The sequence below is a fragment of the Prionailurus bengalensis genome, chromosome E1 (genome assembly GCF_016509475.1).
Source record: "Prionailurus bengalensis isolate Pbe53 chromosome E1, Fcat_Pben_1.1_paternal_pri, whole genome shotgun sequence".
In the NCBI taxonomy this organism is placed as follows: Eukaryota; Metazoa; Chordata; class Mammalia; order Carnivora; family Felidae; genus Prionailurus; species Prionailurus bengalensis.
Window position 1 is genome coordinate 1,721,899 of NC_057347.1, and position 21,391 is coordinate 1,743,289.

General features: G+C 57.0%; 2 protein-coding genes across 3 annotated transcripts; one reads left to right on the forward strand and one right to left on the reverse strand.

Annotated features, from left to right (window-relative positions):
• Positions 1-885: 885 nt before the first annotated feature.
• Positions 886-13,261, reverse strand: PLD2 (phospholipase D2). Its single transcript, XM_043582827.1, has 25 exons — positions 13,166-13,261; positions 12,579-12,688; positions 12,357-12,487; positions 12,100-12,242; positions 11,607-11,712; positions 11,452-11,517; positions 11,263-11,321; positions 10,999-11,091; positions 10,755-10,907; positions 10,113-10,262; positions 6,970-7,053; positions 6,759-6,837; positions 5,948-6,058; positions 5,351-5,521; positions 4,873-4,999; positions 4,595-4,713; positions 4,396-4,509; positions 4,174-4,278; positions 3,879-3,967; positions 3,653-3,766; positions 3,427-3,476; positions 3,101-3,235; positions 2,752-2,905; positions 1,890-2,004; positions 886-1,649 (listed from the first exon to the last, which is right to left on the reverse strand). Exons 2-25 carry the CDS (start codon positions 12,685-12,687, stop codon positions 1,425-1,427), a joined length of 2,802 nt encoding a protein of 933 aa, XP_043438762.1. The 5' UTR covers position 12,688; positions 13,166-13,261; the 3' UTR covers positions 886-1,424.
• Positions 12,085-19,575, forward strand: LOC122484825 (uncharacterized protein C17orf114-like). Of its 2 annotated transcripts, none has more exons than XR_006297724.1 (4): positions 12,085-12,192; positions 15,289-15,426; positions 18,389-18,583; positions 19,287-19,398. XR_006297724.1 is itself a non-coding variant. In XM_043582831.1 (4 exons), the coding sequence occupies exons 3-4, from the start codon at positions 18,765-18,767 to the stop codon at positions 19,457-19,459; spliced, it is 246 nt and encodes an 81-aa protein (XP_043438766.1). In that variant the 5' UTR covers positions 12,085-12,192; positions 15,289-15,426; positions 18,389-18,764; the 3' UTR covers positions 19,460-19,575. The 2 variants fall into 2 exon arrangements, 1 of the variants encoding a protein (XP_043438766.1); XM_043582831.1 differs by having other exon boundaries at positions 18,389-18,837; positions 19,287-19,575.
• The last annotated feature ends 1,816 nt before the right edge of the window (positions 19,576-21,391 follow it).

A 21,391-nucleotide genomic window follows, 5' to 3' on the forward strand; every position in this document is an offset into this window, starting at 1 on the left:
CCTGTGTTAATACAGAGCAATGAAACCCAGCGGCCGCAACAATGTTTAACCGGAAACAGCTTCTTGGTGCGTCAAAGTAAAAGAGACCAAGAATGTGGACCTAACTGCTACGTGCCCCGGGAAGCCCAAACATTCATGTGAGTCACTTTACTGCAATGTTGGCTTTATGGCCACGGTCTGGAACGGGACCTTTCTACCGCTGAGTATGCCTGGGTTGTCTCTCTTCCCTCTGCAGTGGCGCTGGCCTGTGGAACTTTGTGTGGTGATACAAACGGCCTGTAACTGCTTGATGTGCTGACCCCTGGCACGAGTGGCCACCGAGCACTTGCTAGGGCGGCGTGTGGCAAATGGCGGACGCGTCCCCAATCTATAAATCACCGACTACATCTCTGCAGCCGGCCATTTATGGAAGAATCCTTCCCATTTCCCAGCTGGGACCACTGAGGCCCGGAGAAGTGATAAGACTTGAGAAGGTCACCTAGGTGATGACAAGCCCAGGATACGGGCCCAGTTCTTCCTGCCCTGAAGCCTGTACCCTTAACCGTTCCCACAGGGGCTCCCCTACGCCTCTTCCTGTGCTGTCACCCGCGGAACGAGGGACGGCCCTTCTGAGCCCAGCCCTTCTCTCCCGTGCAGCTGAAGCAGCGGCTCCCAGGCCCTCCAGGCGTCCCGGTGTGGCCCTGCCCTTCCTTCTCCAACACCTCCCCTTCCCAGCAGCTAGGGGACGGAGCTCCGGAAACTACAGGCAGGTGCAGTGGGGATGAGGCCGCAGGAAGGAGCCGGGAGGCGGGTGGGGCAAAGGCGCGGGGCCCCAGTGCCACATGCGGGCGGGAAGGGGGAGGCGTGCGCTCGGGCCAAGGTTCGGCCCAGGAAGAGCCGGGGACCTTGTCTAGACTAGGCGTTTATTTATGAAATGCTCACTGAACGGATACAAAGCTAGTGTCTGTCCACAGGCAGGGGAGGGGGTAAGTGTGCACCCCAGCCCCCGCCCTGCCCACCGCGGGGGCGAAGCTGGGGGCGGGGGGCTTCACTCTTCCCTCCACCTTGGCAGTAATGGCAGAGAGGGGGTTCGGGGGCAGAAGGAGGAAGGCCCAGGACAGGGCCTCCCCCAGGGAGGCATCCCGGGCGTGGGGGCAAGGGTTTGCCTCTGCCCTGAAACAGTGGTTTGAACTGGGCGGCAGGGGGGAACTCGGAATGCCCTCCTGCCCCCCCAACCCCCGTCCCGCCAGCCCAGAGACGGAGTGACCTCTTCAGCTGCTTCTCAAGGAAGGGTCCCCGTGGCTTCTCTTCTCTAGTCCTCTTCCGGCATGCCTGCCCTCCCCCTGGTCTCAGAGGGCACTGCCCTCCAGCGTGAGGGTTGGGGGCAGGGAGCCAGCCTCGGTGGAGCCCGGCGGCAGGTAAGCTGTCCCGGGCTGAAGCCGTAGCTATGTCCACACTTCGAGGGGCATCACGCCTTCCTTGCTCCCCAGGGGGGGCAGCAAAGACTCATCCTCCAGGAACTTGAGGGGAAAGTGGACCAGGTAGCCCTGGACCTGGGTGAGCTCAGACCGGGCCAAAGGTGGGCTGACTGTGGCCAGGGGCTCCACGGCCACGTACTCCCGGAGCGCCCTGAGAGAGCGTGTGGCATTGGATGGCAGGCAGCGGAAGATCTGTGGGTGGGGGGCACAGAAGCCAGTGGGGCTTGGAGACCCTCGGCCAAGAGTCCAAGATGCCCCCGCTCCCCACACCATATCCCCCCACGCTGACCCTGAGCCACTGAATCCCACGATGTGCCTGCCCCCCCACACCCTCATCCCCCTTTTGGGAACGGCTTGGCGGTGGGGCCTCCATCCTACCCCGGACGGGATAACCCGTGGATTTCCACACAGTCAGCTCCGCTCGGTGCCCACCTGCTCATAGATATTGGCATTGCTCTCGGCTGTGTCCTGCCACAGCTGAAAGAAGTCATCACAGACAGGGTCTCGGAGATCCAGGTCTGGCCGGGCATGTGCCCCGAGAATCACACTACGGGACAAAAGGGTCTCCCCAAGGTCAGATTAAGATCCTTGGAGGGGCGCCTAGGTGGCTCAGTCAGTTAAGCGACTGGCTTTGGCTCAGGTCATGATCTCACGGTTCGTGAGTTCAAGCCCTGCGTTGGGCTCTGTGCTGATGGCTCATAGTCTGGAGCCTGCTTCGGATTCTAAGTCTCCCTCTCTGTCTGCCCTTTCCCTGCTCACTCTCTGTCTCTGTCTCTCAATAATAAATAAACATTTAAAAAAATGAAAAATTAAAAAAAAAGATCCTTGGAGAAGGTGAATATCAGAAGAGTCAGATTATTCCTACGCAGGTAATTCAAAATAAACCCGATGTTAAACAGTACAATAAGCACAAATGAATCCAACAGAATTTACTTTGTATCTTCTTTGGCTACTATTTTGATGCTTTAAAAAAAAAAAAAACTACCAAGTTATTTTTAAAGTATTTGTTTCTCAGGGCGCCTGGGTGGCTCAGTCTGCTAAGCGTCTGACCTGGGCTCAGGTCATGATCTCACGGTTCGTGAGTCGGAGCCCCGCGTCAGGCTCCGTGCTGACAGCTCAGAGCCTGGAACCTGCTTCGGATCTTTTTAATATCTGTTTCTCATGGTCTTGATATCTCTACTTTCCCGGTACCCTATGCTAGATTGGGAAACCCTCGCACCCGCTCCAGAGGCAGAGTAACCCCCTCCCAACTTGTGCCTCCCCGCCACCCCGGTAGCTCCCCACCCGGCCTTACCTGAAGCAGTGCTTCCGCAGACTCAAAGCAAACCGGCCCGCCTGATACTCCCCACCGTCCATGAGGGATGGTTCCATCTCTGTGTCCTCGATCAGCACGGCCAGCTCACTGTCTCGCTTCCCCAGCAAGCTCCGGTCGTTGATGTTGGCGGAGCCTGGGATGGGCGCAGGACGCAACGTGTCTGCCTGAGCCCGGGGACAGGGGGTGGGGAGAGGGTGGGGGGCTGGGGGGGCCCTGCCCCATCAACTCTGCCCGAGGACCAGCCAGCTTCCATCACCTCCCGCTGGGCCCTGCTCCACCCCACCCCCCCACCCCCGGCGCTGTCGGGGACCCAGCATCCAGGACTGACCGATGATGACCGTCCGGTCATCTGCAATAAGCATCTTGCTGTGGATGTAGATGAGTTCGGAGACCGGGTGCCCGGCCAGCTCTCCGTGTGTGCGAAGCCCGCAGATGGATATGTAGTCCCGCCACGCTGTCCCCACTGTGAGAAAGGGGGTGGGGGTGTAGGGAGGGGTGCCCTCATGGGCAGATGGAGCCCTGTCCCAGCTGCCTCCCCACTTCAAGGTCTATGCGCGTCTCCCTGCAGTAAAAACTGCCTGCCGTCTCAGAGCAGTAGCCCCAGAGACACGCAAGAAGGACCCGGGCTGCAACCCCCCAGCCCCCAGCACTCACTGGCGGCTTTGAGGCGATGTAGGATCGAATATTCCCCACGGCACAGGGTCCTGAGGGAAAAGAGCCGGTGAGGGAGGTGGAGGCTGGGGGGAGCTGGTGGGGGATGTCAGGAGAGAGGCGGACCCCAGAAGTCCAGCAGGAAGGGATGGGGACAGAGTCAGGGCAGGGGCACAGGTGGATGGCCACGGAGAGGCAGAGTCTGGCTGGGGATGGGGGGGGGGGTCACCTGTAAGTGAAGTGCAGAATGGCCTGGATGGAGTTACCACCACCTGTCGTGATGTCACCTTCAAACCCCGGCAGCAGGGGCAGAAGCACGTAGACTCGGAAACGCTGGCCCTGTCTGGGAAGGGGGCGGAGTCAGAGGTCCCACCTGTCCCCCCCCAGCCCCGCCCCTCCGCAGGGGCTAAACCACGCCCACAGCCCCATCCCGCGGCCAGTTCCCCCTCACTTACTTGTGGGCCTTCAGGATTCTGTCCACAATCTCATCGCCCACCTTGTTCAGAACGGTCCGCCCGTCCGAGCAGCTAATAAAGAACTGATTCTGAGGCAGGGACCAAAGAGAGACATCAGCAGCCAGGCCCCTGCCCCCTGCCAACCCCAGGCCTAGGCTCCAGGCCCTGGCCCCGGGCTGCGCATTTCTCCAGGCCTGGCTACGCTGGCCCTCAAGGACCGATCCCGCTGCTGTCAGGTCCCTCTCATCCCCCGGGGTCCGCTCCATTCTCTGCCCCGCCCTCACCCCCGTCACACCTCGATGTACAGGAAGCGCTGACTCTCCCTGATGGTGTGCAGGTAGGCATTGAGGATGGAGTTTTCCATCGTCCCTGCTGACCAACGGTCCACCGACCGCAAGACCTGGCGGAACAGCGAATATGCTGTGGTTCCCGACCCCAGGAGAGGAGGGGCTCTCGGGCCGGGGGCCCTGGGCTGGAGGGAGGGAGGCGTGAGGACGGGCTGAAGAGGGGGCCTCACCTGCACAGTGGCGCACTGCCCCCCCGGGATCGTGAAGGAGAGCTGGTCCGCGGTGCTGGTGGATTTGGGCAGCAGGAAGGGGTACACGGGGGTCTTGTACTTGGCCTTGGTCGTCTGAGGTGGAGTGATGGCAGTCAGCGGGAGGCGGCCCCTTCCCGACCCCCCCCCCCCCCCAGCCCCCGCAGGAGGGAGTGGGCACCTTGGTGAAATTCCAGCGCTGGATGAAGTGGCGGGCCAGGTCCCGGGCGGGCAGACCGTGGACGGCCACCCCTACGTCCCGCCATGGCATCCGGGGCGTGGTCTCCCTGTCGATGAAATCTGGGGGGCCCCCCGGGAGGATCAGGGGCAGGGAGGAGGACGAGGGGACCAGAGGGAGAGCTACATTACCCTCGACCCAGCTCATCCTGTTCTTGGTTCCCGCCTCGATGTCTGCCCCTACTCTCAGCTTCTGGGGGCTTGGGAGGAGGGGACCCTCACCCTCAAAAGGCCGGTCCAGCTGCACCCAGTCCTTAGTGATAAGATTGCTGTAGTCCTTGCCCAGCCAGAAGAGTTGGTTTTGGGACAGGTCTGGGGTGGCCGGAGCGTCTGAGCCGGGGGTGGGAGGCTGTAGGGAACACACCCAAGCCAGGGGCAAGGAGAGGTCATGGAGGCCGCACAGAGCCAGGGCCACAGAGAAGAGAGGAGCACTGAAAGTGTGAGACACAGAGACACAGAGAGTAAGAATGAGACAGAGAGAGTCCCACCCTGGCCCTCCCCTTCGGACGCACTCGCTACCCCAGGGGAGTGGGACGGGGCCGTGGGGGTGGGGCGAGGACTGGGCCTCCTTCAAGGCACCTTCCTGGGGTCCCAGAAAGAGGAATCCCCGGGGCGGGCAGCACGCGAGTGACCAGCGGGGGCGGGCTGGCGCTGGGGAGGGGTGCGCCTAGTGACGCTCAGGGAGGCCTGGGGGGACCACCTGTGGGGCGGGTGGTTCAGAGGGGTCCCCGAGGTCAGTCAGCCGGTACTGCAGGTCGTCCCAGCGGCCGTAGGCGAGGTCCAGCCCCCCCAAGAAGGCCACTACTTGGTCCACGACCAGGAGCTTCTCATGATGGGCCCACAGCGTCACCTGGTCCGGGTGACGCATCACCTGCAGCGGGTGTGGGGGGAGGTCATGCGGACGGGCTTAGGGGAGAGAAGATGGAGACATTGGGAGGGAGGATGGGGGGGGACAGGAAGATGGGGGGATGAGATGTTCAAGGAGAGGGAGGGTCGCGGGGCGCCTAGGTGGCTCAGTCGGTTGGGCGTCCGACTTCGGCTCAGGTCATGATCTCACAGTCCGGGAGTTCGAGCCCCGCATTGGGCTCTGTGCTGATGGCTCAGAGCCTGGAGCCTGCTTCGGCTTCTGTGTCTCCCTCTCTCTCTCTGCCCTTCCCCTGCTCACCCTCTGTCTCTCTCTGTCTCTCAAGAATAAATAAGCGTTTAAAAAAAATTAGAAAGGGAGGGTCGAGGGGGTGGGGAAGTGTGGCGAGGAGGGTCGTGGTTTTTGGGGGCGTCTCTGACGCCTGACAGTCACCTTTATGTTGGGGTGCAGCAGCATCAGAGCCCTCTTGCTGTAGCCGCTGTTAATGCCCAAGGCCAGCTCCACCTCCTTAAACAGCAGTACAGACACACGGACACCCTCCTCCTGGTGGTGAGCGGGGGAGGGGGGGTCAGAACGGCCCCCCCTCCAACCTCCCGAATCCTTCCCCATTCTTGGGGTTCTGTACGTCCGTGCACTCAGCCTGGGGATCCTCAGTGCTCACACCCTGCTCTGATGCTCTCAGCAAACTTAGCAGTGGGTGAGCACACTGTTCACCTGCCCATCCATCCATGCATCCATCCATCCATCTTCCCAGCCATTTACTCATCCTCATATGTGCCACCTGTCATCCATCTATCCCTTACCCCCCTCCCCCCCCCCCGCTACTGATCCACCTTTCCACCCTCCTATCCTTCCATCTATCCCCCCTTGCCATCATCCATCCACCCACCGGCCCCTTCTCTCGATCATCTGTCTATCCATTAATGTCTATGGATGTCCCCAACATGGCGGACACCGGGCCTTACACTGAGGCCAGCGATGTCATTCCCGTGAGAAAGGCAGACACGTACACCCCCAGGTAATGCCACAAGGCGTAATGGGTACTTGGAGAGAAGTCTGCACCAGGTAGAGGAGGAGCATGAAGGGGGAGGTGTAAGTTCCTCTTGAGGAAGACAAGGAGGTGATGCTTGCCAGACAGCAGCCCACGATAGACGTGTTTCCTCCCCTGAAGCTTCAGCTTCCTTTCCTTCTCCCTTCTGACCCACCTCCACGCACCTCCCCTCCCACCTGCCACTCTCCTCACCGCCTTCTTCTTGAGCATAATGTCCAGTCTCCAGTCATCTGAGTGGGCCGGACGCTTCAGGTAAATCTCAGGACTCAACCTGGGATTCAGGGCAGGGGGTGAAGGGCGAGCAGCCAGCCACTTCTTCCCTGCCCCTCCCTCCTCTGGCCTGTAAGCTGATCCGGGGCAGGCCCTATCCTGCCCCTTCCTGCCTGAGCTTTCCCCTACTCACCACCAGTCTGTGATGAAAATCTCCTCTTGAGCTCCTACGATGGCGTCTGCCACAGCGGCAAAGTAACCCGCCCCGTTCACAAACCTGGAGGGAGGGGAGGGGAAGGTCAAGCCAAGGAGGTCAGAATCAGAAGCCAGAAAGCTCTGGAGAGTGAAGACCGGAGGACAGTCATGGATCAGAGGTGACGGCAGGGTCAAAGATCAGGAGTGATCAGAGAAATCAGACGGTGTCAGACGTATGAAAGGGGGACAAATTTGCCAGTTTAAGCTAAGTAAAATTAAAAATTACAGAAGGCACAATAAGCTAAAGAAGATGACTAAAGGTGGGGAACGTTAACGCATCATACATAAAGAGTTCCAGCGAATCAGTAAGAAAAAGACACACAGGCCAACGGCGAAATGAACAAAGATCAAGAACTGACAGTTCACAGAGGAGATTAAAATGGTCAACCATAGGAAAAGATGTTTAATCTCAAAAGTAAAGAAGGAGGGGCGCCTGGGTGGCGCAGTCGGTTAAGCGTCCGACTTCAGCCAGGTCACGATCTCGCACTCCGTGAGTTCGAGCCCCGCGTCGGGCTCTGGGCTGATGGCTCAGAGCCTGGAGCCTGTTTCCGATTCTGTGTCTCCCTCTCTCTCTGCCCCTCCCCTGTTCATGCTCTGTCTCTCTCTGTCCCCAAAATAAATAAACATTGAAAAAAAAATAAAAAAAAAAGTAAAGAAGGAAATTGATATCAAAATGGAATAACATGTCTTTAATCCACTAAATTGGCAAAAATAAAGACCACTGGCAATGTTCAACATTAGCGTGCAGGAGAATGAGAATCCTCATAGACTATGGGAATATACTTCGGTTATAGCCTTTTTATTTTTATTTTTTTAACATTCATTTATGTTTGAGAGACAGAGTGTGAGTCGGGGAGGGGCAGAGAGTGAGGGAGACACAGAATTTGAAGCAGGCTCCAGGCTCCAGCTGTCAGCACAGAGCCCGACGCGGGGCTCGAACCCACGGACCGTGAGATCATGACCTGAGCCGAAGTCGGACGCCTAACTGACTAAGCCACCTAGGCGCCCTGGTTATAGCTTACTTAGAAGACAGTTTGGCAGTATCCGAATATCAGACACACGTACTGTTTAATACCATTAAGTGCACATAGTAATTCTATTTCTAGGGATGCATCCTATTAAATGCTTTGCTTAGGCAAAGACTGTGTTCAGTGCAACATCGCTTGAAATGAGAATTTGGCTCCCCTGCTGATGTCCTCTCTCCCTCTCTCAAAATAAATAAACCTAAAAAAAAAAAAAAAAAGATTTGTAAAATGAGAATTTGGGGCACCTGGGTGGCTCAGTCGGTTCAGCGTCCAACTCTTAATCTCAGCTCAGGTCTTGATCTCAGGGTTGTGAGTTCAAGCCCCATGTTGCACTCTGTGCTGGGTGAGAAGCCTATGGGAAGGGGAGGGGAGGGGAGGGGAGGGGAGGGGAGGGGAGGGGAGGGGAGGGAAGGGAAACCTACTTATAAATAAAATAAAATAAAATAATATAAAATAAAATAAGGGGCGCCTGGGTGGCGCAGTCGGTAAAGCGTCCGACTTCAGCCAGGTCACGATCTCGCGGTCCGTGAGTTCGAGCCCCGCGTCGGGCTCTGGGCTGATGGCTCGGAGCCTGGAGCCTGTTTCCGATTCTGTGTCTCCCTCTCTCTCTGCCCCTCCCCCGTTCATGCTCTGTCTCTCTCTGTCCCAGAAATAAATTAAAAATGTTGAAAAAAAAATTTTTTTTAAATAAAATAAGATAAGATAAAATAAGAAAGAATCTGAATGCCTAATCTCTAACACACACATTAAGTGGGGGAAAAAAAAATAAGCCACAAAAGTAAGTTCATGATCTCATTTACATTAAACCAAAAAGTAATGTATGCGCATAAGCCTATGAAAGTGTACAGGCCGAGAAAGGAGAAGATACACAGGACTCTGTTGTGAGGGTTATTTCTGGGGAGAGAGCTGGGCTGTTGGGTCTAGGGCAGACGTGAGGCCAGGGAGTAAAGGGCTGGGCAACGAAGGGGAACTTAAGTTTTTCACTTATTGTGCTTCTGCGTCGTATCGTTTTGGCTTTTGTATAACAAAGAGTATGCTGGTGAAGAGCGGGGTCTTGACCCAGACTGCCTGGGTTTGAATCCTGCTTCCACTGTCTACAAGGTGTCGGACCTTGGGCAAGTTCCTCAGCTTCTCCTTGCCTCAACATTCTCATCTGTAAAATGGACACAGCACCCGTGCCTGCCTCGTCGGGTTCGCGAGAGGGTTTAATCATACTTAGCGCAGCTCCCAGCACGCAGTGAGAACTACGTATCAGCTATTAGTTCTTATGAAACAAATGAATGTCAACACCGCCTCCAAGAAAAAAATCCTTCCACCACTCCCTCCTGCCTATGATGAAGTCCAACCGCTTCAGCTTAGCACACGGGGCACACCCAGGCGCTGTCAACCCCCAGACTGTTCTCTGGCTACTCCTCCCCCCCCCCCCCCGCCAGGGTCACCAAACATGCCAGCCTGCTTCTTCTAGCCTCGGTGCACAGGCTAGTCTCCGCTTTCTTCCTAAGGCCAACCTCAGGGTCACTGCCTTCTGCAAGGCAGTCCTGACATGCCCACGGGGGGGGGGGGGGGGGCAGATGTTCCCCCGCTGGGCCCGGTACCCTGTATCTACCACCGGAACGGCCGGAAGTTACCATTGTTCTGTGACTGAATCACCTACTGGGTGTCTTATTCCTGCCACTGGGCCTGGCACGTAGTAGGTGCTTAGTAAAACGTGTATTGGACGAACGAGTGAATCAGAGAGATTTTAAGAGCTCATAAGGCACAGAGAGAGCCAGTGTGATAAAAGGCAGTTAAAAAGGTCACAGGAGGTCAGAAAGGCCAGGGTCGGAGGAGATGACTGGAGATGACTGGGTATGGGGGTCAGAGAGATCAGAGGGAAGGCAGATAATCAGTGTGGTTAGAGGTCAGATGGTCAGGAAGACTGGAGAAGTCAAAGGGGGAGGGTGTTGAAGCCAGAACGGGTCAGAGGAGATCAAAGAGGACCAAGGAAAGGACTCAGAAAACACGGAGAGGGTCACGAGGCCCACAGACAAGCTCCGAAGGGACGGCAGTGTCTCACCACCGGGCCAAGGTCCTGGGCCGGGGCGGGGCATAGCTGTCGTGACGGTGCAGCTGTATGAAGTCTCTTCCCGGGCCCTGGGCCAGCTCCGTGATCTCCTGGCCCCACCACCGTGCCTGCCGGTAGCTGCCACACTTGAGGATCAGGGACCTGAGCAGGAACAACGAGATGGACCACAGGCTTCACCCTTCGTGCCCCGGCCTCGCCCGATACCTCCCTCTTTGGCTGTCCCTTCTTTCCCGCTTCCTCCCTTAGTCCCTAATTCACCACCCCACCCGGACAGGGCAGGCGTGTGCCTCGCACACAGTTAGGTCACCGGCACAGCACGGAGTTTTGCACCCGGCACTCGGGTTTGCTCCCAGGAACGAATGAATGAACGGAGCGCCCTTTCTTTTATATCGGGAGTCCCTCCCCCAAGCTTGTACTTGACCCCCTCTCTCTGGGCCTAGGTTCTAAGAGCAGTCCCAGGCATGTGGCCAGACCAGTTCTCTGGTTCCAAACCAAGGCCGGCTCCAGGGGGGGTTGGATGGGGGTGGGGGATGGGGTGGAAATACTTCCTTTCCTTCCACTCACTGCCCGTCCCCCCCCCCCCCAGCGCTCTCGGCTCACCAGGTGTCCGTCTACACCGGCTGGAGGCCTTACCTGTGGGAGGTGTCGATCCTGACCCCGTACCGCGTCTCAGTGCTGCGTTTCCCCACCTGCACCTCGAAGCCAGGGTCAAAGAGCTGAACAAAGGAGATGGCGCCCGTCTCGAGGCACAGGTACAGCAGGAAAGAGTCCTTCACCACCAGCCACCTGGAGCGGGAGGGCTCCGTCCGTTCCTCCCTGCCCACGGCATCTCCTTCCTCGCCCCCACCGCTGCCCCGCTGACCGCTCCGGGGCTCACCTCTTGGACCAGCGGTAACACACTTGGTCCCGGCCACAGCAGGTGAGGCCAGGAACTCGGTGGCCGCCCGAACGCTTCCGGATCACTCCTTCCCTGTGGACAGAGTCGGGGAGCGGGCGTGGGGTGGGGAGATGCCCGAAGAGGAATCCGGATGCCCGCCGCGCCCCCGCCCCTGCCCGCGCACCGGGCGCTGCTTTCCCCATCCTCAGGCAGGGAGGGATCCGCGGGTTTGCCCGTGGCCGGCGCGGGACGTCGCACACTCACAGTCCTTTGGAGCCAAGGTCTGGGATGAAGGAGAGCTGGCTGACTTCCAGGAACTCCGTCTGCCGAGGAAGACGAAGGCTCAGGGGAGAGACTCTGGCTTCCAGCCCCTCAGACCCCACGGGCCGGGGTCCTCTGCCCCCCGGGGGTCTGATGAAACTGCCCCCCCTAAAACCAGCCCCTGGGCCTTACCATGGCGTGGTAGTTGCGGTAGAAAGACATGGTCAGGAGGCGGTTGAGGTAATTCTCCAGGTATTTCTGAAGCAGGGACAAGAGACAGACACAGATGGGACCGGAGCCATGGGCGCACGAAATGCCTTCCGGGGCGGTCCGGCGTCGGGTCGCACCTGTTTGCTGGACGCGTGTCTGGAGGAGCCCTCGGGTCCTGCGCGAGGCAGAGAGGGCATCTCGCGGTTGGCGGCTTCTCCGGCGGGGGGATGGGTGGTGGCAAAGCTGCGGAGGCGAGGCGGGAAGAGGGTCAAGTGGGAGCCAGGAAGCTGAGTGCCTGGATCCCTGAAGCACGAGACCGGGAGGCTTGGGGGAGGCCCGGAGGCTGGCAAAGGCCCCCTATCCTGAGAACGGAGACGAGGGAGGCTGCCAAGGGCATTTTGGGCGCCCCGCCCGGCTGAGATATTGGCACAGGACCACGGACAGGGAGAGCCGCGCTGGGAAGGTTTCCTGGTAACCGGGGTCAGGGAAGGGGGGGCCCCCCCCCACCACCACCAGGGGCCAGAGCTGGGGCAGGGAAAGGGTGCCACAGGCAGAAAGCAGTGGTGGCGGCTGGGGCAGGGACAGGATGGGGCACCGCCTTCCCGACAGGAAGCAGACCGGTCCCCTTACCGGGCCAGAGGGAGCAGACTCATCAAGACTTTGTGCCTCAGGAGGTCCCGGTGCAGCTCCTGGAAATGACGGAACTTCTTCTTGGTTGTCCAGGTAAAGGCGCCGTGAGTCAAGCGGACGGAATACAGAGTGCAGGTTCCCACCTGGGGGCGGGAGGCGCTCAGCGGTTGTCCCCTGGCCGGGTGGCAGCGCCCCCTCCTCCCCGACCTCCGGGCCGGCCCTGCCTTTCCCCACGTCCCCAGTGCCCGGCCAGCCACCTTGGATCCGCTGGTGTATCTTTCGGTTCCCACCACCTGGGCTGTGACGGGCACCCCAGGGGCGAACACCAAGGGGTGCATTTTCAGAGGCTGCAGGTCGTAGATGGCCAGGAAAGGGTGCATCCGGTCAGCTGGGAGGAGAGAAGGTGCGAGAATGTGAACCCCAGGAGGTCTCGGCCGCCCCCCACCCCGCCCTCCCCCAGGGCCGTCCCCCCTGCCTACCTGGGTCCTCCCCCTCCCTCAGAGTGTCCAGCTCGTCGGGCTCCATCTGCAACTGGCTGGAGTCCAGCTCGCCTCCCGCGGGGAAGAGGCTCTGGGGGGTCGCCGCCATCCTGGGCGCAGGGGGAGGCCTCAGGGAGGTGCCGTGCCCTGCAGAACCCGGGCCCCCCACCCTCCCCACCTCCCTCGCGCGCCCTCCTTCCCCTTCGGTCTGCAGCGCCCCGCCGACCCGCCTTGACCTCCACCCGGTCCCCGGGTCCCGCATCCAGGATCCCTCAGCCCCGCCTCCCGTCCCGTCCCCGGCGCGCCCTGGAGCTCCCGCCGGGCCCGCGGGGCCCGGAGCCGGGGCGGAGCGGAAGCCGGGGCGGGGCGGGGGGGGGGGGCGCCGGGGACCCCGGGGCTCCGGCCAGGCCAGGCCGGGAGCGGGGGGGGGGGGGGGCGTCCAGCGGGAATGAGGAAGTCCCGCGCGCCCCGCCCGGGAGGGACACCCTGAAATCTCGGCGCGCGGCTGAGCCCGCGCCCCTTCCCGCCCCCCGCCCCCCTCCCCCGGGGCCAGGGCCCCGCCGCCGCGCGCCCCCCGGGCCCCTCACCCCGCAGCCCCAGGCGGCGCCCGCGCCGGTCCTCCAGCCGAGGGAGCGGCTCAGGGAGCCGGGCCCACACCCGGGCGGCGGGGCGGGAAGGGGCGGGAAGGGCGGGAAAGGCCGGCCCCCGGGGGCGGGTCTCCCGGCCTCACCTCCGCGCCAGCCCCGCCGCAAGGCCGTCGAGCGAGCGCTGGCCCCGGGGGCTGCGGCGGGCGGCGGTAGAGGCAGGGCCGGTGCAAGGGCCCTGGGGCCAGCGGCTGGGGGCTGGGGAACGTGCGCTCCTACACCGCTCCTGCACCATGTCTCGCCACTTGCCCCGGGCCGGGCTCCGGACGCACAACAGTGAGCGAGCCGGCCGCCGCCGAGCCCGCTCTCCGGGGACCCACAGTCCGGGAGCAGGCGGGAAACTCTCAGGTTCTAAAAGACAAAATATGCCCCCTTTATTTATTTTTTTTTTAATTTTTAAAACTATTTAATTTTCGGAGAAAAAGAGACAGAGCACGAGCAGGGGAGGGGCAGAGAGAGAGGGAGACACAGAATCCGAAGCGGACTCCAGGCTCTGAGCCGTCAGCACAGAGCCCCACGCGGGGCTCGAACCCACAGACCGAGAGATCACGACCTGAGCCAAAGCCGCAGACTCAACCGACTGAGCCACTGGGGCGCCCCTATGCCCTCTTTTTTTTTTTTCAAATGCGGATTTCTTTATCTCTCCCGATGGACATCTGGGTTGTTTCTAATCTATTGCGATAAAGCTCCTATAAACATTCCTGTAGGAGTCTTTGTGCGGATAAGCGTTTCCCTTTCTCTTGGGTAAACAGCTCGCAGAGGCGTTGCCAGGGCCTGTAAAAAGTGCATTTTACCCTTATGAGAAACTGCCAGACTGGCTCCCAAAGTGGTCGCTCCGTTTTGCATTTCCCAAACCAGTCTGTGTTACTTCTGGGGGTTCCACGGCGTGGCCGGCATCTGACGTGGTCCAACTTTTTAGCATTAGCTGTTCTGAGGGTTAAAGTAAGTAAATCATCGTAGCTTTATTTGCCTTTCTCTGAGGAGTAATGATGCTGATCGAGTTCCATGTGCTTACTGGCCATTTGCATCTTCTTTTGCAAAGTGTCTCTTCTAGCTTTTGGTAATTTTTTAAAAACAATGTCATATCACTGAATTCGTTCTTTGTATATTTTGAATACGAATCCACTAGCCGATATATGTATCACAAACACTTTGTCACAGAATGTGGCTTCTGTGTTTAAAATCCTAGTGCTCTTGGGGAGCCTGGGTGGCTCAGCCCGTGGAGTGTCCGACTTCGGCTCAGGTCATGATCTTGTGGTCCGTGGGTTCGAGCCCCGCGTCGGGCTCTGGGCTGACAGCTCCGAGCCTGGAAGCTGCTTCAGATTCTGTGTCTCCCTCTCTCTCTGCCCCTTCCCCACTCATGCTCTCTGTCTCTCAAAAATGAATAAATGTAAAAAAAAAAGAAAAAAAAAAGAAAATGAAAGCGCTGATTCAAAAAGATATATGCATCACTATGTTTATAGCAGCATAATGTACAATAGCCAAGATATAGAAACAACCTAAACGTCCACTGATTGATTGAACGGAGAAAGAAGAGTGGTACACACACACACACACACACACACAGAAATATTGCTCAACCGTAAAAAAAGAATGCTATCTTGCCATTTGCAACAACATCAATGGATTTAGAGAGTATGATGCTAAGTGAGATAAGTTCGCGAAAAACAAATATCATATAATCTCATTACATGTGAGATGTAAAAAAAATGACCAAACAAAGCGCAAACAGATCCAGAAATACAGAGAACAAACCGGTGGTTACCAGAGGGGAGGGGGAGAGGAGAGGGCGGTCCAGGCTTCCAGTTAGGGAACGAATGAGTCGTGGGGATGAAAGGTTCAGCACAGGGATTATAGTCAGTGATACTGTAACAGCGCCGCGTGTGGTGACGGGTTGGAGCTACGCTTGCGGGGCGTGTAGCATAATGTATACAGTTGTCCAATCGCTATGTTGTGTCGTACTCGCCCAACACTGAGGTCACATTGTGTGTCAAACGCCCTTTAACTGAAAGAGAAAAAGTCAATGGTAGAGCTACCCTATGGCAACCCAACAATTCCGCTCCTAGGTGAAGACCCAAAAGAATTGAAAGCACACGGGTGCACAGAGACCTGCACGCGGTAGTACTCGACTAGCCAAATCGTGGGAACAACCCAACGTCCCTCAGCTGCTGAATGGGCAGACAGAACATGGTGGTTCCTCCAAGGTACACCACTGGGCCACAAAAAGGAGTGGAGCGCTAGCACGCGTTACCACAGGGGCGAGTCTTGAAAATATTATGCTAAGGAAGGAGCACCTGGGTGGCTCAGTCGGTTAAGCATGCAACTCTTTTGTTATTATTTTTTTAATATTTCTTTATTTAAAACTTTTTTTATACATTTATTTATTTTTGAGAGACAGAGACAGAGCACGAGTGGCAGAGGGAACAGAGAGAGGGGGAGACACAGAATCGGAAGCAGGCTCCAGGCTCGGAGCTGTCAGCAAAGAGCCCGACGTGAGGCTCGAACCCATGGGCCACGAGATCATGACCTGAGCCGAAGTCGGCCGCTTAACTGACTGAGCCACCCAGGCACCCCACTCTCTCTAAAAAAAGAAGAAGAACAGGGCGCCTGGGTGGCTCAGTCGGTTAGGCATCCGACTTCAGCTCAGGTCACGATCTCGCAGTCCGTGAGTTCGAGCCCTGCATCGGCCTCTGGGCTGATGGCTCAGAGCCTGGAGCCTGCTTCCGATTCTGTGTCTCCCTCTCTCTCTGCCCCTCCCCCATTCATGCTCTGTCTCTCTCTGTCTCAAAAATAAACAAAATGTTAAAAAAATTTTTTTAAAAACAAGAAGAAGAAGAAGAAGAAGAAGAAGAAAAGAATATGCTAAATGAAAAAAAGTCAGACACAAAGGACCATATATTATGTGAGTCCATTTAGACGAAATGTCCAAAACCTGTAGAGACCGAAGATAGGCTAGCCACTAGCTGGGGGGAAGAAGGACAGGGGAGCGACTGACAGGGGGTACAGGCTCCCTTTCAAGGGTGACGAAAATGTTATAAAATTAGTTGATGTTTCTCAACTGATGAATATAGTAAAAGCCACTGAATTGGATCGTATAAAAGGGTGAATTTTAGGGGCACCTGAGTGGCTCAGCTGGTTGAGCGTCCAACTTTGGTTCTGGTCATGATCTCCCGGTTTGTGAGTTCAAGTCCTGCGTCGGGCTCTGTGCTGACAGCTCAGAGCCTGGAACCTGCTTCCGATTCTGTGTCTCGCTCTCTCTCTGTCCCTCCCCTGCTTGTGCTCTCTCTCAAAAATAAATATTTAGGGGCGCCTGGGTGGCTCAGTCGGTTGGGCGTCCAACTTCGGCTCAGGTCATGATCTCGTGGTCCATGAGTTCGAGCCCTGCATCAGGCTCTGGGCTGACAGCTCAGAGCCTGGAGCCTGTTTCGGATTCTGTGTCTCCCTCTCTCTGTGACCCTCCCCTGCTCATGCTCTGTCTCTATCTGTCTCAAAAATAAATAAATGTTAAAAAAATTTTTTTTTAAAATACATTTAAAAATATATATAAAAATAAAAGGGTGAATTTTATGGTATGTCAATTCTATCTCAATAAAACTATTGTTACCAAAAAAAAAAAAAAACACCCCTCAAGTAAGCTGCAAACACATACAACTTGGGCGAAGTTAAAAACCGTTATGCTGAAAGAAGTCAGACAGACGGAAGTAATACTCTAGGACTCCACTTAAATAAAGCCCGGAAACAGGCAAATCCAATCTGTTTGGACAGGAATGAGATCAGTAGCTGCCTGGGGTGGGAGGCGTAGACAAGGAAGGGAAGTTGGTGATGGGAACGTCTTGTATCTCGACTGGGGTGATTATTTCACGAGTGTGTACCCTTGTTAATATTTACAGACCTGGACACAGATGTGTGTATTCAATTGCATGTAAATTTTCACTTCAATAAAGGTGACTTATTTATGTTTATTTATTTGTTTACTTTTGAGAGAGAGAGACAGAGAGACAGAGCACAAGCAGGGGAGGAGCAGAGAGAAAGGGAGACACAGAATCGGAAGCAGGCTCCAGACTCCCAGATGTTGGCACACAGCCCCAACTCGGGGCTGGATCACGACTAGAGCCAAAGTCGGACGCTTCACCGACGGAGCCGCCCAGGCGCCCCTTGAGACCGGTAATTTAGAAGTGCGAAACAGGGGCGCCTGGGCGGCTCCATCGGTGAAGCGTCCGACTTCGGCTCAAGTCACGATCTCACAGTTTGTGAGTTCGAGCCCCACATTGGGCTCTCTGCTGTCAGCGCAGGGTCTGCTTCAGATCCCCTGTCCCCCTCTCTCTGCCCCTACCCTGCTGTTCTCTCAAAATCAAAACAAATAAACTTTTTATTTATATAAATAAAAAAGAAAGAAAGAAAGAAAGAAACAAGAAACAGATTTCTGAGTCTGCTAGTCCAATAGAGCCGGCAGCTTCCCAAGTTAAGAGCACATTTGCACGGCTGTGCTGGGGGGCGTTTAGAGTCCTTGACGAGGGTGCTCTGCTCCCCCCACCCCTGTCCCCTGCCCGGCTGAGGGCATCAGCACCTGATGCGGGGAAGCTCACTGCGGAGCAGAGAGTGGGCTGGGATCAGGGGGTGGGGGTGGAGGGAGTCTCCGCTCCAACTGCCTCTGTGACCTTGCTTGTAAAATCAGGACAGTGATAACATGTACCTCCAGGCATCACTGACATGATTAAGCAAGATAACAAGTAAAAAGTCCCTTGAATCTACCTGGCACAGCATAACTAATCCATTGTCAGTGTCCTATTAAAGGTGACAAGAGGGGGCGCCTGGGTGGCTCAGTCGGTTAAGCATCCGACTTCGGCTCAGGTCACGATCTCACAGTCCGTGAGTTCGAGCCCCGCGTCGGGCTCTGTGCTGACGGCTCAGAGCCTGGAGCCTGCTTCCGATTCTGTGTCTCCTTCTGTCTCTGCCCCTCCCCCGTTCATGCTCTGTCTCTCTCTGTCTCAAAAATAAATAAAAACGTTAAAAAAAATTTTTTTTAAAGGCGACAAGAGCTCCCGGACCGTTTAGTGAGAACCTAACGTTTCCTCGGCTAGCACAATTTCACCTTCCGTGAGAACAGACTATTTTTTTTTTTTCTTTATGATTTTACGTCGTGGGCATTCTGAATTCTCATTCCAGAATACCAGTGAGTCCCCAGCAGCATCCAGGCTGGAAGCAAGCTGTCAGCGGATTTTCACGGCTCCTGTCGGTGGTCCCAGCCCCTCCGTGTCTGTCTCTGCCACCTGCCCCCTCCCAGTGGCCTCCTGCTTCTCCCTGGAGATCAGAGAGGGCTCCGAAATTAAGGGGGCGCGACAGGATAGGTGTCTGAATGGGGTATCCGTCCACCTCTTCCCTCCTCCCTCTCCTCCTCCTTCCATCCCCTGGCGCCTATAATCACCAGGCGGTCTGAGGCTAAGTGGTAGTTTGGCCCACAGTGGGGGGGCTTGCCAGCCACACCCCTCCTCCTGGGGCCCTCCTGACCAGTCCCAGCACCCTGGTCTCCTCCACTGGTGAGATGGGTCTCAAGGGGGCATGGTGTTTCCCATGGTGTGGGTGCCGGAGGCAGCGGAGGACTGGAAGAGGAGCAGGTATGGGGAGGGGGGGGGCTGAGGAAAAAGGGGGGCTGGCAGGGAGGCAGAGAGACCGCACCGGGGACAAAGGTACACGGTCAAGCCAGTGGAGGGAAAAGAATGGTCTGTTTCGCGGGTGGGAGGTGGGCTTCCCCACAGGGCCGCCTAAATACCTCGCAGGGCCGCTGCCGAATGAGCAAGTGAAGCCCCCGTTAAAAAAAAAAAAAAAAAAATAGCACCTTCGTGACGGTGACAGTAGCATCACAGCAAGCAGGGCCTTCTGTGTGGCAGGTCCCGAGGGACCGCCCAGGTCGCAGGCCGGTGAAAGCAGCCCTGCTCTCTCCACACCCCCTCTCGGGGCCCCAGGACCCCAGGTGGCCTCCCCGGCCTCTTGGGTCCTCACCGTGGGGAAGGAAGGAAGAACACGGGCCGCAACACCCCTCTCCCTCCTCCCATCTCCCTTCCAGGCCTGGATCCGGCTGCCCCTCCAGACCCAAACCCCGGCCCGGCTGAAGCCCCCACCGTGGCTGAGGGAGGGATACCCGCCCTAGGGTCTGGCGCCTACTTCAGCAGGAAGGCCCGACTCTCCTTCCGCCACCAGCTGCACGACCCGGCGACGGCCAATGACTCCACCATCTGATGGGGACGACCGACCTGGGGCTGAACTTTGCAACCTTCCCTCCCCAGACTTCTGGGTGATCCCTGTTTGGCCCCACAGCCCCCACGACCTTGTCATTAAATATACTCAGAGCTGCCGGGTGCTGTGTGCGCGCGCGTGTCTGTTGGGGGGGCGGGGTGGGGAGCGGTTGAGGGCCGAGCCCCCCCCCCCCCTGCTCCGGGGCTGGGGTGCGGCGCTCAGGGGGGGAAGCATAGCACCTATGGTAGGGGACGCGGGAGTGGTGAGTGACACAGCTGATCTAACTCGGGGCCCAGGTGGGGGTGGCAGAAGGGAGGGTGCCCCGAAATCTAGCTTCAGAGTTGAGGGTGAGGAGAGGCTGGAGGCCAGACGGGACCGCGGATGAGGCGAGGAAGCATGTGCGTCCCCTCCCTTCCAGGCATTGAGGATGCATCAGTGAACCAAGCAGAGACCCGTCTCTTCTTCCCCATCCTCCACCCCACCCCCACCCCCTCCCAGGGCTCAACTCCTCCTAGGGCACGTAGACACAGGAGCTAAGAGAGAGGGCGGCGAACGCTGTGGAGGGAGTCACGCGGTACCTTGAACGTTGGGCAGGAGTGGGGGGGGGGGCTTGGAAATTCCAAGCAGTCAGTTAGGGGCTTTCTGATAAGGTGGCATCTGAGACCTGAATGTAAGTAGCCAAGTGGAAACCGGGAAAGCACGGGTCAGTGTAGAGTCATTGTAACAAATGTTTCTGACGCAGGATGTTGGTAGTGAGGGATGCTGTGCACCTGTGAGGGCAGGCAAGGGCAGACGGGAAATCTCCGCTCAGTTTTGTCATGAACCTACAACTGCTCTACAAAAAGCGTATTTTAGGGGGCACCTAGGTAGCTCAGTGGGTGAAGCCTCTGACTCTTGATTTCGGCTCAGGTCATGATCTCACAGTTCATGAGATGGAGCCCCGCGTCAGGCTCTGGGCTGACAGTGCAGAGCCTGCTTGGGATTATTTCTTTCTCTCTCTCTGCCCCTCCTCTGCTCACTCACTCTCTCTCAAAAATAAATTTAGGGGCGCCTAGGCGGCGCAGTCGGTTAAGCGTCCGACCAGCCAGGTCACGATCTCGCGGTCTGTGAGTTCGAGTCCCGCATCAAGCTCTGGGCTGATGGCTCGGAGCCTGGAGCCTGTTTCCGATTCTGTGTCTCCCTCTCTCTCTGCCCCTCCCCCATTCATGCTCTGTCTCTCTCTGTCCCAAAAATAAATAAACGTTGAAAAATAAATTTAAAAAAGTTAATAATTAGAAAGTTTGTTTTTAGGGGGTGCCTGACTGGCTCATTTGGAGGGGCACACAACTCTTGATCTCAGGGTCATGAATTTGAGCCCCACGCTGGGCATAGATTACTTAAAAAAAAAAAAAAAGAATTTCTTTTTTTTAAATCAAGGAAGAGGAGATCTCTGGCAGATACACAGCCAGTATAAGTGCAAATGCCCTGAGGTCCAAGGGAAGAGAAAAAAACAAGTGACTAGAGCGTCAACATTGGGGGAACTGGTGGGTCATCGAGACCATGGTAAGGAGGTAAAACGTTATCCTAGACCCTCCTTACCATCCCAGGTCAAGCAGGGGAACGTGTTCTCACTTACATTTAAAGATCACTCCAGTTGGGGCCCCTCGTGGCTCAGTTGGTTGAACGTCCGACTCTTGATTTTGGCTCAGGTCACGATCTCACAGTTCGTGGGTTTGAGCCCTGCATCAGGCTCTGTGCCGACTGCGGAGTCTGCTTGGGATTCTCTCTCTCCCTCTCGCTCTGCCCCTTCCTTCCTCGCACACTGCCTCTCTCTCTGAAAACAAATAAACTTAAAAAATAATAATAAAATAAAACATTAAAAAAAAAATCACTCCGGTTGCTCTAGGGGACATTATAGAAAGGGAGTGTGGAAACAGCAGGGCCACAGAGGGGGCT

Bases quoted from the DNA above. Each gene is read 5' to 3' on its own strand.
- LOC122484825 (XM_043582831.1), top strand. From the start codon at position 18,765: ATGGGTCTCAAGGGGGCATGGTGTTTCCCATGGTGTGGGTGCCGGAGG. The intron at 18,838-19,286 runs GTATGGGGAGGG...TCTCCCTTCCAG, and splicing joins GAGGACTGGAAGAGGAGCAG to GCCTGGATCCGGCTGCCCCT.
- PLD2 (XM_043582827.1), bottom strand. From the start codon at position 12,687: ATGGCGGCGACCCCCCAGAGCCTCTTCCCCGCGGGAGGCGAGCTGGAC. The intron at 7,054-10,112 runs GTGAGACACTGC...CCCTCCCTCCAG, and splicing joins CCCAGGACCTTGGCCCGGTG to GTTTGTGAACGGGGCGGGTT. The intron at 3,236-3,426 runs GTGAGTGCTGGG...CCTTTCTCACAG, and splicing joins ACATCGCCTCAAAGCCGCCA to TGGGGACAGCGTGGCGGGAC.